The 15,948-nt window shown below is 39.1% G+C and overlaps 1 protein-coding gene across 1 annotated transcript in view; it reads right to left on the bottom strand.

Annotated features, from left to right (window-relative positions):
* COL19A1 (collagen type XIX alpha 1 chain) overlaps positions 1 to 15,948 on the bottom strand; it is a 325,408-nt gene that overhangs the window by 185,852 nt on the left and 123,608 nt on the right. Inside the window, exons 12-14 of the mRNA XM_010967573.3 lie at positions 11,803 to 11,856; positions 3,130 to 3,183; positions 867 to 902 (exon numbers count right to left, since the gene is read on the bottom strand). Coding sequence (XP_010965875.2) covers positions 867 to 902; positions 3,130 to 3,183; positions 11,803 to 11,856 — 144 coding nt within the window. The remainder of the gene's footprint in view (positions 1 to 866; positions 903 to 3,129; positions 3,184 to 11,802; positions 11,857 to 15,948) is intronic.

Genomic DNA, 15,948 nt, shown 5'->3' with positions numbered 1-15,948 from the left:
GCTTAGTTTCTACAATCAGGACAGATCTCACAAAACTGATGATTTAAATTCTTAATTTATGTCATTAGGTAATACCAACATAAAATTCAAGAGATCTCAGGCTACCAACGATCTTATTTAAAAAAAAAAAAAACTTTCCTCTTTTCCATTAGGCATACTGTTACTCTCAGACCAAACCTTTAAGTTAAATGAGAAACCTTATGGCCTATGAAGAAGATCTGTAAGAGTAAACTGTATCTAAAGATAAGAGCATTATCTATTTATGATTAAATGTTTAATAAGTGATGAACAATTTAACTGACAACAATCCCATTATGTGTACATTATAAACCTTTCTCATAAATCTGTTACTGAAATATCACCAGTTTATCATTTGCAAATCTCCAAGGCAAATCACATAGGAACAAACAATAGTCTGGAACAGGTTTTGGAGGCTGTAACAATCAGTTTAAACAGGTAGCTATTTTTACCCACTGGGTGACTATAGTTTCTTCTGTTCTTTTACAGTTTTTAGAGTAAGTAGAACTATCCCTGCTTCCATTAACTTTAAATGTCATGTGAAGGATGTATAATCAAACTTTTAAAAGGCAAAAGTATGAACCATATGGAGGGTGGAGAAAACTGTTCCATTATGTATCGCTTCCAGACTTTTCTAGTAACCGTCCGCATGACCTCAGGTTGTGCCCTTCACTGTTGTGGGCAGAGCCCCATCTTGAACATCTGGAGGTTTGCCTGGATCTACTCTGAAGTAACTTTCAATTCTCAAAATATTCGCTGGCTTAAATTCTGGTTTAGTCAGGATGTGGTGTGAATAACAAACAGGATAAAGTATTTTGGTTTCGAATTTTGATTTCAAGAATACTTACAGTGAAGGCCGGTGGTCCTGGAGGGCCCATATCTCCCTAAAATGGATGAAAGAAAAGCTGCAATTACCCATGGTCCCTTTTTGCCCATGTTAGGTATACATTTTCTGAATGGAGTGAAGCAATATCTCGATAAATCTTGGAGGAAATAAAAGTAGAATTTTATCCTGATGGAAGTTGTTGCACAATGAAAAATTTATCAGGCACTTTTAACTCTCATGATATAAATATCACCTTGTGCATCCTTGTTTGTTTGTTTTTTTTTTTTTTTTTTTTTGCAGAATTTGTTTTGAAAAGCTGAAATAATCTAATTTCTATTCTTTTGTCTACTGATCCCAAATTAGAAAGACTGGCTCTTCAAATATGGTTACGTGCCAATGCAACAGCTGGGAAGTGTCACCACGACAGATTATATTTCTGACAAAGTTAGCATGAGGATCAGCAGAAATAATAAATGGGTCTTCCCACTTCACGCCTTCCAGCTGCAAGAATCCACCCCATTGCCTCTTTTAAATCTTTGCGGAACTGGCCAACAATTGTAAGAGGCTTCGCCTATGTTTATGCATTTTTAAATATTACAGTCGCTTTGCTGACCTATGTGAATACAAATTGCCAGGTGGATATATTGACAGACTATTCAAAATCTAAAAAAGTATGGTAAATCTAAAGGTTTACTATTTTCTGATTTATAAATATGTAATCTATATGCTTTGTTGTATCAGCATCCTTGTTTGTTTTGTAAGAACTCTTAGTCATTCAGATCAAGCATCACTGGGAGGAACAAGATGGGGTACAGGATTAGGAGGTGCAAACTACTGTGTATGAAATAAATAAGCTACAAGGATATACTGCAGAGCACGGGGAATAGAGCCAACATTTTATAACAACTTTAAATGGAGTCTATAAAAATTTTGAATCACTATGTTGTCCATCTGAAATCAAGATAATGTTGTAAATCAACTATACCTCAATAAAAATACAAATTATTGAAAAAAGTAAGTCTTAGAATGTTTAATTTGACAGACTATTAGAGACCCTTCACCTCATTAAATCCCCTCATTTTGTAGATAAATAAATTGGACCCTAGAGCGTTGTTGATGAATTGAATGAAGTCATCGCTTAAAAAAAAAAAAAAAAAAAAACAAGCACCCCTGCAACAATCCTTGTACAAGTGGACAGGTTGGGACCGCACCCCGTGCGGTGTGGGGCATGGGGAAGCTGTGCTCTCGTGTGGGGAGCATCTCTATGACTTCCTCTCTTCTCCTCTAACACAGTCACCTCAAAAGCTAAGACTTAGCCTTGTGGAACCACTATTTGGGGAACAATTGAATAAAAATAACCAATAGCTGCTAAGGAACATTGACATAGTTTACATCAGTCAACTGGGGACTAATGTATGGGACCAACTTTAATGTAGAGGTAAATATTGAAGGTAGACAAAGATTTCTAAATGCACTGAGGATGGAGAGGAAGATACAGTGCGAAACACCCATGCATACAATTCTCATCAAATCTCTATCATCCAATGGCCTTACTCAAAACAACTCTTGCTTTTACTATATCTTAATTCTCTTTTCAAGGTGCCTACCAATAGGCCAGTAGAAAATGATAAGAGAAAAGGGGGCCAGAAATGGAGCATTTAGACCATCTAACTGAGATACACAGTTAGCCTCTTCCCCAACAAAGGCCGCTGCTTCACCATCATGGCAGCAGCTTAGTGCTATGCACAAAGTTCCCAGCATAGGACACGGCTGCTAATTGGGTGATGGAATCCCTAATGCTGTCAAGTGAAGGAAAGAAATGAGAAATCTTATAAACACAAATGAATGTTGACTAGCAATTGTGCATTTAGTCTCTTCCAACTAACTGAGTGAACCAAAAGGCTTTTATGTTCAGATACTTTTAACATAACAGCCTTTGGTTAATTTTAACAAAATGAACTGTTGAAAATTAAACAGTGTCAGTGAAAAGTTGCTGCATAGTTTCTCAGAGTTTTCTTTTTCTTTCTTTTACAAATTGAAGTATAGTTGATTTAAAATGTTGTGTTAGGTTCTGGTATACAGCACAGTGATTCAGTTACACACACACATATATATATTATTTTTCATTATAGGTCATTACAAGATATTGAGTATAGTTCCCCGTGCTTGGCAGTAGGACCTTGTTATTTATTTTATCTATAGTAGTTAGTATCTGCAAATCCCAAACTCCTAATTTCAGGGTTTTCTTAAGAAGAGATTGGCACTTTCCTGGGTGAATACAATACCTTTTCTCCTTTTGGGCCAGGTGGACCGCGAGGACCCAAGTCACCTTTCAAACCCTGTGCAAAGAATACAACCAATGTGATTCCTAGACACAGTTCACAGAAAGCTTCCATTTGTAACAAGTCATTAGTCGCAAGATAAATCATAATATACCGAGCTCCCGAATCCCATGCTTCAGTGTGCAGTATAGAAAGAGAAAGAGACAACGGGCACCGAGATGCTCTGCAGCACCTGCTCAGCGGTGGGGACAGACACATTAAATCAGTGTGAGGCCGCAAGGCTGCATATTTGTGCAGCTTTGCTTCCTGCTAAAATTGCAATAATTCACCATCTGGGAGAACATCATTTCACTCTACATGAGCGTTTAAGTATCCACTTTGGCTTGAATTTGTAGATGTTGTAAATACCTCTGATTTAGCATTGATTTGGCCTTTATAAAGATTGCCTACCAAATTCAAGACTTAAATCAAAAATGGTTTTTGTCTCTATCAAGACATCTAATTATGGGGGGAAGGGATGAAGGATGCATTCTTTTCCTTTTACTCACAAAACTGGTGCTAGAATGCAATCTCCTGGTTTAAAGTGTGATTTAGTTCTCTAATTCCCATCTTTTTAAAAACCTGGATTGATAAAGATATGAAATGAAACCGCAAAGGGCATAGGCAGCTTATCTGATACATATAGTCATGAGTCTTCTGGAGGATTTTCCTGGAGGAGATCAGTTATACAGCTGGGTGTGTTCATGGTGTACACAGAGAGAAAGTTAAGCAGAGACATCCTTACTGTGTGGCAAATAGGAAAAAAAACTATCTTTTCTCATCCTTAATTTAACACATTGGATGAGGAAAGAACAATAATGGAAAAAAGAAATATTCTGAAGCCACATAATGTACAAGAAATCCAGGCATCTTACTGTTCCCTGCTGGGGGAACCAGCTCTTACTTCTCTGAAATTTTGTAGTGAATACACATTTAGTTACTCAGTAAAGAAACTGAGGATGAATTTCAAGGAACCAGAAAAACCCAGATATTTAAAATAATCTTGTTATTGAGAGTATGTGAAAACTGTTGTCTTAGGCTTTAAGAAAAAGTTTTAATGGATGAAAACAGCATTTAATTGGTTAAAAAAAAAACAACCTTTGTAGTTGATAAATAATTCATGGATAAAATCCATAGCTATGTTTCTTCCATCATAACCTCCGAGTATTTACAGAACAAGGACAAGGGGAAAATTAAGTCATATCTGCGATGTACTATTATCTTATTATTTGAAATATCCATTCCTTCCCAAATCAAGTAACACATACTCTATTTATACATGCCTCTGGAGTAAAACTTGGCACCCACATATTCTGAACCTTGAGCAAAGGGAAATGGCCATTTCTGTGAGCAGAGTTTATTCTTCGTTTCCTCATCCATTTACTCAGTAGACATTTATTGAATACTCTGTGCAATCACTCCAGAAGTCATCAGATCTGCACTGCCTAATATGCAGCCGTGAACCCCATGCAACTTTTGACCCTTGCAATGTGACAAGTTTGAGCAGAGATGGGCCGTGAGTGTAAAATACCAGCAGGTTTCCAACATTTAGTACAAAAAAGGATGTATAATAGCTCATTAATAATTTTTATGTCGATTATATATTGAAAAGATATTGTGGCTATGGGAGTAAATAAGATACGTTAGTGGACTCGCACCTGTTTCTTTTTACTTTTTTGAATGTGGCTACCAGAAAATGTAATATATTTACATGTGTCTCCAAATCATAGTATTAGATTTAAAAATATAATATTATATGCATGCAATATTATATAATATATGGTATAATATACTTTATTAGTATTAGTTAGCGTGATTGAGAGATAGATACAAAAAAGAACAGGAATTGACAAAAACTCTCCTTAACCAAACTTGACTCAGGCTCCTCTGAGCCCTCTTCTTGGCTAAGCTTCAACCTTCACCCCCCCCATCCTATCCTGTCTGGCCAGGTTTTAGCAAGAATCTTGTTAAGTCAGTTTAGCAGGAACCCCTCGTACCCCTGAGGTCTGCTCTTAGTAATATTGCAATCACTGACCATGTCCCTCTCTTCATGGGCTATAAGTCCCCACTCCTCATTGTATTCAGAGTTGAACTCAATCTCTCTTTCCAATCTCAATACCCACATTGCACGAGTCTTGAATAAAAAGCCTTCCTTGCCATTTCAACAAGTGGCAGAATAATTTTTTCCTGAGCACAGTCAAGATTCCTGCCCTGATGGGATTCCCGTGACAGAGGAGGGTGACTGACAGTAAACAAGTCTGCGGGCTCACTGTGATGCACAGCGATCGGTGCAGGAGCAGAGGCTGCTACTTTGGGGGTGGGGTGGGGGGAGGTGATCAGAAACGGACTCTGTGTGAAGGAGATGTTTGTTGTTTCCCAGGATCCAGCCACGCAATAACTCTGGAAAAAAGTGTTGGGGCGGGCGATGCAGGAACAGCAAATACCAAAGCCCCTGGGGTGGAAGGAGTGAACAGGTAAGGAGGTAAGGAGCAGCAGATTAAGACAGCATTTCTGGGTGGGCACACAGGGAACTGCAAGCCATGGAGGGGAGAATGGATTTTGTTCTAAGAGCCAGGGGAAGCCACTTAGGGTTTTAAGCAGAGAAATTGCATGATTTGATTGTTTCTTCCCAAAATCACTTTGAAACTCCCACATGAAAATCGATTGTAGGCAGCAAGAGTAGAAGCAGAAGAGGGGAGGTAACAGCTTTGCCTGCAGGAGAGCAAGATGCCTGGAAGAGAAGATGGGGACATGTGCCAGCAGGACTTGCCGACACACTGGAGGTGGGGCCAGGAAAAGGAGGTATCAGGGCTGATCTGCACTTGGCTTATGGAACTGGTGAGGACGCTGGGCCATTTACTGAGCTGAGAAATTTACTAAAAAGATTTTTCTCTCTTCTTGCTGGTATAGCATCATCCAGAGAAAAGACAAAATGGAAGAACGAAATGACAGAGACACACACCAAGTTTATTCAATACATATTACTGAACATCTACAAACATGCAGGATGAAACCCTGCATCCCTATGAATAGATGAGTAGGAAGACATGGTTTTTAATAATGGAAGGGAATGTGAAAGCACAACATTCAGGAAAATGGTTAACCCTGGGGTGGGCACGGCATTACATTGAGTTCTGGATACACTGGTGTTCCAGTCACTTCTGTGATTCATAATCATCATATATGTTACATGTTACCAAAATATTATTTGAGGCATAAAATAATATATTCAAAAATTTTTTTCAACATTCCTGCCTGACTAACTAACCCAAACTGCAAGTTCTGGAGAAGAAACTTACTGCAGATGTGTTGGCTAACTCTCTCTGGTGCAACCAACAGTGGGCAGGGAGGGGTGGAGTAGTCATGCCACCAGCTCTAGGCTGACGTGAATACTGAGCACTGTTATTGAAGCATAAAGCAGGTGTGAAGGGAGCAGTTCCCAGAGATGCCTAATTTTACAGGAGGGACTCAAGACTTCTGACATGTGGAGTTTGGGAGAGTCAAAGAAAGGACTGGCGTGTCATCTTGGGCCAGTGGTTTCAGCTTCCCTATCAATAGGTATCAACGCTAGTTGTCTTAAAGGGTTGTTTTGGGAATCACATGGTGTAAAAACGTTTAGTGCATGGTAGGTAATTAGTAAATGTGGTTTTTCCTTTTCAAGCCGAAGTCAAAGGGAGAATTAATTGTTCAGTAAGGGAGAATTGTGTTCAGTTGGATAGACATGGAACAACTGTGCTTTAACTCATGTAGAATAGAGTACCATTGAGAAGTACTGCCCTGGTCAAACTTCTATCTTTATTGGCCATTGAAGTGGGCCCATGAAGCGCACGTCCTCCTGTGATACAGGACTATGTTGTAGACCATGTCATCACAATAGGCTCTGAGAAGCAGATCAGTAATGTCCTTCTCAAGAGCAGTTTTCTCCTGGTGTCATCCTAGTGTTGCTGTCAATGGTTACTGAGCCCAAAGGAGAAAAGACACAGCACTCACCATAAAGTATAAAGAATCAACTTGAACATACTCTGAATTTAATATTGAATAATATGAGGGGCATTTATTATCAAGGATCTCAATAAAATTCATGTAGATAAAGATGCTCGAAAGCCCAGTAGTCGACTCAGTGTGTTAGGAAGAGACTGGAACTCTTATCTAAAGGCAAGCAAAAGCTGAAGGACAGCATGACAACCAGAATTATAAAAGCAGGTGGAGCCTGAATTAATTTCTATTGGAAGACCTACTTACTCATGGTATGCAACATCTTTAAAAATCATTTGATAAAAATTATGTTATTTGTTAAATTCTTTAGCCCATCAAAAATTGCTTTCCCCATCTTCCAGTGCCTGCATCTTGTTTCTTGGCAATGGTACCAGCTGTCCCCGGCTGACATCTCAGCTTTGTGATTCCAGTATTTTTGTATTCAGTTTACAGATTGCATTGGTGTAAGGAGATTAATGTGACTATTTTAGAAACATCAGATGCTATAATTCTGTTGAGATGTCTGAAAGACAATAACGAAGATGCACAGGAAGAGACTAAATTGAATGGTTGAAATCCACTTTTCCAAGATTACACAACCCGACAAAAGATAAATAAAAAGATCTGCCATATCTATCCATCATCTATCACTTTATCTATGAGAGGTAACTATGTTTTATTTAACCCAGTTTCTTATAATGACAAATATTTATATAGCTCTTACTTATGCAAGACACTGACTTAAATGCTTTATGTATGATAACCCCTTTAATCCTCAAAATAAAAGTCTATGAGTTAAGTGCTGTTAATATCATGATCTCATTATGTAAATGAAGAAACTGAGGCACAGAGAGAATAAGGATTGGACTAACTGGTATAACAGCTGGGCAGTGGCCGAGCCAGGATCTGAGCCCAGGTAGTCTGGATTCAAAGGGTATATTAACAAATTTATAAGCTGAACCTTAAGTCTGTTCTAAGGTGCCATTGTTGAATGTATCTATAGTAGGTCAAAATCAAAAACATTTAATTATAAAGTAGAATCTGTGTAAAGCTGAGGCTGTGTATTTTGGAGGCTAATTTGTAGCAATTCAAATTTTTGACAATTTCAATATGTTTGGTATGTATTATTTCAACTATAAGGGAAATATGAGCATGTGTTTAGTCCATTACTCTTAGTCTAATACTCCAGTACAATCCAGAGTTTACACACACACACACACACAGTTGTCAAGGGTGCATTTAGAAAGATACCAGAGCATTTTTTTCTCCCTAATGGCTAAGAGCTGCTACTGGTGATTAGTAGGTGAGCCTCAAGGATGCTATACGTTCTGTTCTTGCAAGACAGTCCCACATAGCAAAGAGCTGTCTTGACCAAAATGCCAACAGTGTCCCATTAAGAAAGCTGAACTGTGGCATACTTCCCTTAAATAAGGTTTACATTTTCCGAAGGGAACTTACCCATTTTGTGGGAAAGCTGGCAAAAAAGAAACTATTAAAAGCTACATTTCCATCAAGATGCATTTCATATGCAAGAATAAAGACTTTTATATAAAAGGCTTTTAATTCATTTCATAGGAATATTAAATTCCTCCAATTTTCTCTGACTTGGAAAGTACTGGCCCACTGAGTTTATTCGTTCTGCATTCTAACAGAACGTTCCTGAAGTTATAATCTCCGTCACAGCTTGATTTCAAATGCAAATTGAGACAGCCGTTATAATACCCTTCATTCCCTAAGAACGTGTCCTTGCACTCATTGAAAGTCAGAGTGAACTGTCATAAATGCTGGATGATTTCAGTTTGTGGAGTCAGTGTATTTTAGCACTGAAAAATAGGCAATGACAGATGTGGCATGACTTAGTGAGGAGATGAGACTCTCCAGTCAAACAAAGGTTAAAAGCCGACTTGACCACTTTCTAAAAGAAAATTTTTGCTTTCCCAAGCCTTTATTTCTCGCCTCTAAAAATAGGGATGCTATCACCCCCACACTATCTAGCCCCTAAAGTTGCAGTAAAGATCGGATTTCAAATTCCCTGTGAAAACCGTTTTGGGACAACAGCACAATATTAAAACCACCACCAGCAATGATGCAATAAACAACAGAGCAGGTGACTATTTCCCCCTGCTGATCACAGAGGGAAAAACGAGGGCTTCCATCACTTTTTCTTATTTCTCCTTAGTCATGACTCCTGAATATCTTTGGCAAAATTAGGGAAAGGAAAATAGCATCATCAACATGTTAATTAAGGGACCGAGTCAGAGAAGTTAATGTGCTTTGCCATGCTTTATGAGCTACCTAACGAGCTCCATTAGACAGTGATGGTGCTAAAGAAATATCACGCCTGTGAGGGGGCAGGGGAAGGACTCTTCCAAGATCGTCGTCCCAGAGGAAAGGTCACACTGCCCACCAGGCTGTGGGCTCTCCCAGCAAGTCGGTCTTCAGATCTGGGTCTCAGACAACAGCCGCCAGAGCCTTTGGGCAAGGTGCTCAAAATACATGTGTGTAAAACTGATTCCTTCCAAAAAGCCAAATCACCTTACTTTCAGACACCATACAAAAAAAGTCCAAATCTCTAAGTTAATATGAATATATTTCAGGTTCCAGTCCCTCAAATCTCCTTCCAGTCTTCTTCAGGCATTTGGGTAAATCCTTTCTCTATTTCAATGCTAACACGATCTAAACGAACTTCTAAAAAATCTCGATTTTGCTTCTCTAGCTCAGAGAGCCTGCATACAAGTCACTTGGTTATCTTCTGCAACACTGTATTTCACCTCTCTCAACACTCCTACATTTATCATAAGAGAACATCCTTACCATATGAATGATCTAAACCTTGAGCTATTTTTGAATTTTCACTGTGCTTAAGTGCTAAATATGCATGTACTTTACCTCTGCAGTATCACTGGGCACTCCCTTCCACCTCTGTTTTTTAAGTTTAGGGTCTAGTTACTTATATTTTAGATCATTATAATAATCTCTCAAGTTTTACATAAAAATTTAGCAAAAAATTATTGAGAACTTCCTCACTCCCAACATTTACTAAGTTCTAGAGATGCCAAGAAATGGTCTTTGCTCTCACAAGGAGTATGTTAGAAAGAACAAAAACATAGAAAAGGGCCCCAATTCTATCCATTTTACAGAACGCACTGTGAAACAAATCTTCATTTAGGCACAGCTCAGAGCACATGCCCCCTTTGTTTGGAAGAGGAAGGCAGACATCCTCACATGGAATCCGTGTCCGGGCTCCAGCTGTGCCCCCCTACGCTGCCTTCCACGTATCAGGAATTCCCACAACTTGAATGAATGCTTCACATTTCATCATGCTCTTCAAGCCTATACTCTTAATTCATCTGCATAGTCTCTTTGTGTTGAATTACAGGACATTGCAGTGACAGGGACTTTAGAATTGAGCCTAAGGCCATCCCTTTACAGACTCTGAGAAGTGTTTTTCTCAGCTAGGGATGGAACTGGGCCACAGACTGGGCTCTGGCTTTCTCTCCACTGTAGAACTCCTAGCACTACACCAGGTACCACCAGTGACAGGGTAAGGGGGCGAGTTAGATGCTCTATCTGAGTGTATGGCATGATGGTTATGGCGTTCAGCATCTTGATATATTGTAAAAAGCTGGGGGAGATGCAGAGACTCCCCTGGCTCCAAGTCACTGGGGCCACTTCCCATTCTCTGGTGTAGAAAAACCCTTTCAAAGAAGAGAGGGACGAGAGCAGTGTCACATTAAAGATGTGAGTGGGGCTTCTTGTGGAGTAAGAGAATAAAGCTGTAGGGGCCAGAGCCTCAAGCCAGCATTAATTAGTAGGGCTAGCACCTTTTCCCCACTACTGCCACCCAGGCATCCCTCTTACTTTGTCCTCAGGTCCCCAGGACTGTAATGATCAGCCTCCCTTCCCACTGTGTGCAATGATCTCCTGCAGACAAGATGGATTTTATAGCACCCCTAGGGCCCTAGGGAACCAGATCTAGCTTCCTTACTCTTCTACCCAGAAAGCAAGGAGTATGGCCCTTCAGAACCTTCCCGAAACATTTGTACACAAGTGAAAATGGGAAACTGCGGGAAAAAAATATTTCTCTTTGTGGACACTTCCCTTAGTAGAGTTAGTACATCTAGAGTTTGATGGCCTAAAGTGAGAGCGAGCTATATGTGAGAGGGAAAACCCAGATGTGGTCTCTCCTACCAATTTCATCATAAGAACCCAAGTGAAGCTTAAGGGGCAGGAATCACTGTCCTAAGGTGGAGGAGGAGGGGTGAGGATGCGAGGAGGATGTTACACGGAACAGGATCCCTGAGGCTGGGGAACAGGTGCAACGGAGGATGAGCGACACAGATACACAGGGTGCCCTTCCCTCTTCCCTTTCTTTCCATCGCTGAAGTCCTGCCTCCACAGACCCCTCAGGAGATGGAGATGGGGGTAAGACGAAAAGTGTAGTATACAAGTATGAGAGACAGAAAACTAAGGAACTACCTGTAATGAAACTAAAAATACTGGGTGTCTGCCAGGCCATGTCAAAAACTGCTTTGTTTTTGATCTTGTGTTGACTGTGGCTAGTTCTTTCAAGGATAGTCGAGCCTCAAAAGCATCAGAAAGTTAGCATATGTCAGTGGCAAAATGCAGACACAATCTTAGAAACAAGGAAGTTAAGCTTACATCTTGTCCATTAACACCGGCCAAACCTGGATCTCCCTTTTCTCCTTGTTCACCCTAGAAAGAAACAATTTATACAATGAAAAATGTTACATCTGAAAATCTCGACAAAGGAATAACAAGAGAGTCACATTACTTGCCTATTTATAACAACATGATTACTTTGCTAATCCCTTGGAAGAAACATGTATTAAAAAACAATTCTGAGTCCTAAAACCAAAGAGAAGTTGAAAGGTTCAAAGAAAAGCTGCATAAAAATGATTAAAGGGTATAAATAGAACAAGGAATAATTCTTTCCTTCTATAAGCAACAAACAACTTTCTGGAGGGCAATTTGGCAATATATATCAAGGGTCTTCAGTCTGCTCCTTTCATTTGGCCGAGTGATTTTGCTTCTAAGAATGTATCCTAAGGAAATGATCAGAGATGAAAAGTTTTAGGCTCTGAGATGTAGAGTGCAATGCTATTTATAGTAGTAAATAAAGAAACACCCTAAATGTCCACTAATAGGGGATGCATTAAAGACATTATGGCATTTAAATACAATGAAATATGCTGCAGCCATTAAAATCATGTTTATGAATTTTATTTTATACAGTAGGGAAGTTTGCATGATGTAAAAAGTAAGATACAATTACTTGACTAGTGCATTTAGTGAATAAATGTTAACCATTACCTATAGTTATTAAAGTTACAAATGTTCAAAATGGCCACTAATACTGCTATTGATGACACATCCTCCTAGTGACATATATTTTTGTTTGATTACTATCTGAAAGGTACATGCTTTCACTGGAACACCCTGTGTGTCTACAGTATAATACAAAAATTTTTTAAAATGCCTGTCTACCTAACCGTCCACCTACCTACCTGTGTATAAATCTACCTATCGGTCTTAGAAACACTCTTGGAAGAAAACAAATCAGAAAAATAAAAGTGAATGATCTATGCATTCTGTGACTGTGGATGATTTTATTTCATCATGCTCTTTGTTATTTTCCAATTTTTCAAACAATAAACATTATTATTTGCATAATTTATAAACTGCTTAAAAATAAAAGAATATATTATGTACAGAAAGAACACATTCAAGTCCCAGGTCTATCACACGTCACTCTGTGTGTGTGTAGTAGTAGTAACAGCAACACCAATAGTAGTAGGAGTAATCGTAGTAGTAATATAGTAATAATTATCTTTGCTTTAAGCCACCAGGATGATTTTTATTCCCTTCCTTGTATATTCTTCTGTTCTTCATTTCTAATGCAATAAACATGATTATTTTTATTTGCAAAAACAAAACAAAACAAAACAAAAAAGGAAGCTCCTTCTGGGCCAAGACGGTGGAGTAGGAAGACTCTGAGTGCACCAACTCTCCTGGGCACACCAAAATTACAACCCTTTACAGAGAGCCTACCAATGAGTATGACCTGAAGACCAGCAGAAAAGATCTTCTGTAACTAAAGATACAAAGAAGGAACCACAGTGAGTTGTGTAGGAGGGGTAGAGACTCAGTAGAGTTAAGACCCACACCCCCAGGTAGGCAACTCACAAATGGGAGAATAATTACAAATACAGAGATTCTCCCCAAGGAGCCCAAGGAGTGAGGGGTCTAAGGCCCACATAAGGCTACCCAGCCCAAGGGTCCTACACTGGGAAGATGGCCCCCAGAGCATCTGGCTTTGAAGGCCAGAGGGGCTTACTAGGATCCAGGGCAAAAGGAGTAATTTGAAAGGAGCCTGGGTCAGACTCATTGCTGATCTTGGAGAGCCTCCTGGAGATGTAGGAGGCAACCGGAGCTCATCTTGGGGACACAGACACTGGTAGCAGCCATTCTGGGCAGCTCGTTCTACCACATTGACTTCGGTGCTAACAAATACCATTGTGGAATCCTCCCTCTAGCTCATTAGCTCCAGGACCCAGACCTGCTCTGGCCCACCAGCCTGTAGGTGTTGGTGCTAGGACACCTCAGGCCCACAAACTAAGTGGATGGGGACAAAGCCTTACCCACCAGTAGGCTGCCTTAAGAACCCCTGAACCAACAGCTGTCCCTGGATATGGGTCTGTCCACCAGAGGGCTGAGGATCCATCTCCACACACCACTGCACAGGCACAAGATCTGGGACCCCCAGGGCCCTGCAGCCAGAGATCTGGGGCCTGTCCCTGTCTACCAGGTAGCCTGCTCAACATAATGAAGGCCACATATGATAGGCCCACAGCTCACATCACACTCACCAGTGGAAAGCTGAAAGCATTTCCTCTAAGATCAGGAACAAGCCAAGGATGTCCAATATCACAACTTTTATTCAAATAGTATTAGAAGTCCTACCACAGCAGTCAGACAGAAAAAGAAATAAAGTTGGAAGGGAAGAAGTAAAACTGTCACTGTTTGCAGATGACATGATACTATATAGAGAAAATTCTAAAGACACCACCAAAAAACTTCCACTGCTCATCAATGAATTCAATAAAATTGCAAAAAACATAATTAATATATAGAAATTTGTTGCATTTCTATACACTAAGAACAAAGAGAAAATTGAGGGAACAATCCCATTCACTATTACATCAGGAAGAACAGAACACCTAGGAATAAGTGTAACTAAGGAGGTAAAGGAGCTGCACTCAGAAAGCTGTAAGACACTAATGGAAGAAACTGAAGACTACACAGACAGAAAGATAAACAATGTCCATGGACTGGAAAAACTGCTACTATTAAAATGACCACACTACGCAAGACAATCTACAGATTCAATGTGACCCCTATCAAAATACCCATGACATTTTTCACAGAACTGGAACAAATAATCCTAAAATTGATATGAAATCAGAAAATACCCCAAATCACCAAAGCAAACTTGGAAAAAAAAAAAAAAAGAACAAAGTTAGAGGTATCACATCCCTGACTTCAGACTATACTACAACGCTACAGTAATCAAAACAGCATGGTAGTGGCACAAAAACAGAAACATAGATCAATAGAAAAGATTATAGAGCCCAGAAATAAATCCACACACCCACGGTCAACAAATCTATGACAAAGGAGGCAAGAATACACAATGGAGAAAAGACATTTCTCTTTAATAAATGGTGCTGGTAAAACTGGACAGTTACATGTAAAAGAATGAGAGCAACATTTTCTTACACCATATACAATAAATAAATTCAACATGGATTAAAGACCTACACATAAGACCAAAAACCATAAAACTCCTAGAAGAAAACATAGGCAGAACACTCTGACATAAATCATAGCATTTTTTTTTTTGGTTCTGCCCCTAAGGCAAAGGAAAGAAAAACAAAAATAAACAAATGGGAACTAATTAAGCATAAAAGCTTTTGCACAGCAAAGAAAACCATTGACAAAACAAAAAGACAACAAAATTAATGGGGAAAATACTTGCAAATAATAGCTGATAAGGGGTTAATATCCAAAATATATAAACAGTTCATATAACTCAATATCAAAAAAACCCAATTAAAAAATTGACAGAAGACCTGAATAGATATTTTTCTAAAGAAGACATATAGATGGCCAAGAGACACATGAAAACATGCTCAATATCATTAATCATCAGGGAAATGCAAATGAAAACAACAATGAAGTATCACCTCTCATCTGTGAGAAAGGCTATCATCTAAAAGACCCAAATAACAAATGTTGGCAAAGATGTGGAGAAAAAGGAGCCTTTATACACTCCTGGTGGGAATTTAAATTGGCACAGCCACTGTGGAAAACAGTACGGAGTTTTTTTAAAAAAAAAACAAACCTAAAAATAGAACTACCATATGATCCAGCAATTCACTCCTGGCTATATATCCACAGGAAATGAAAACACTCATTCGAAAAGATGAATGTACCCTAATGTTCATAGCATTATTTATGATAGCCAAGATGTGGAATCAACCCAAGGGTCCATCAACAGATTAACAGATAAAGAAGTGGAACAGATATACAATGGAATGCCTATAAAATGAAATTTTGCCATTTGCAACAACGGATGCAATGGTTGGACCTGGAGGCTATTATGCTAAGTGAAATAAATCAGTCAGAAAAAAGACAAAAACTATAGTTTATCACTTATATGTGGAATCTACAAAATAAAACGAATGAATATAACAAAACAAACATTCACAGACATAGAAAACAAAC

This window comes from Camelus bactrianus, chromosome 8 (assembly GCF_048773025.1).
Source record: "Camelus bactrianus isolate YW-2024 breed Bactrian camel chromosome 8, ASM4877302v1, whole genome shotgun sequence".
Taxonomy (NCBI): domain Eukaryota; kingdom Metazoa; phylum Chordata; class Mammalia; order Artiodactyla; family Camelidae; genus Camelus; species Camelus bactrianus.
Note: the sequence above shows the minus strand (reverse complement) of the source record. Positions and strands in the feature narration are given on the sequence as shown.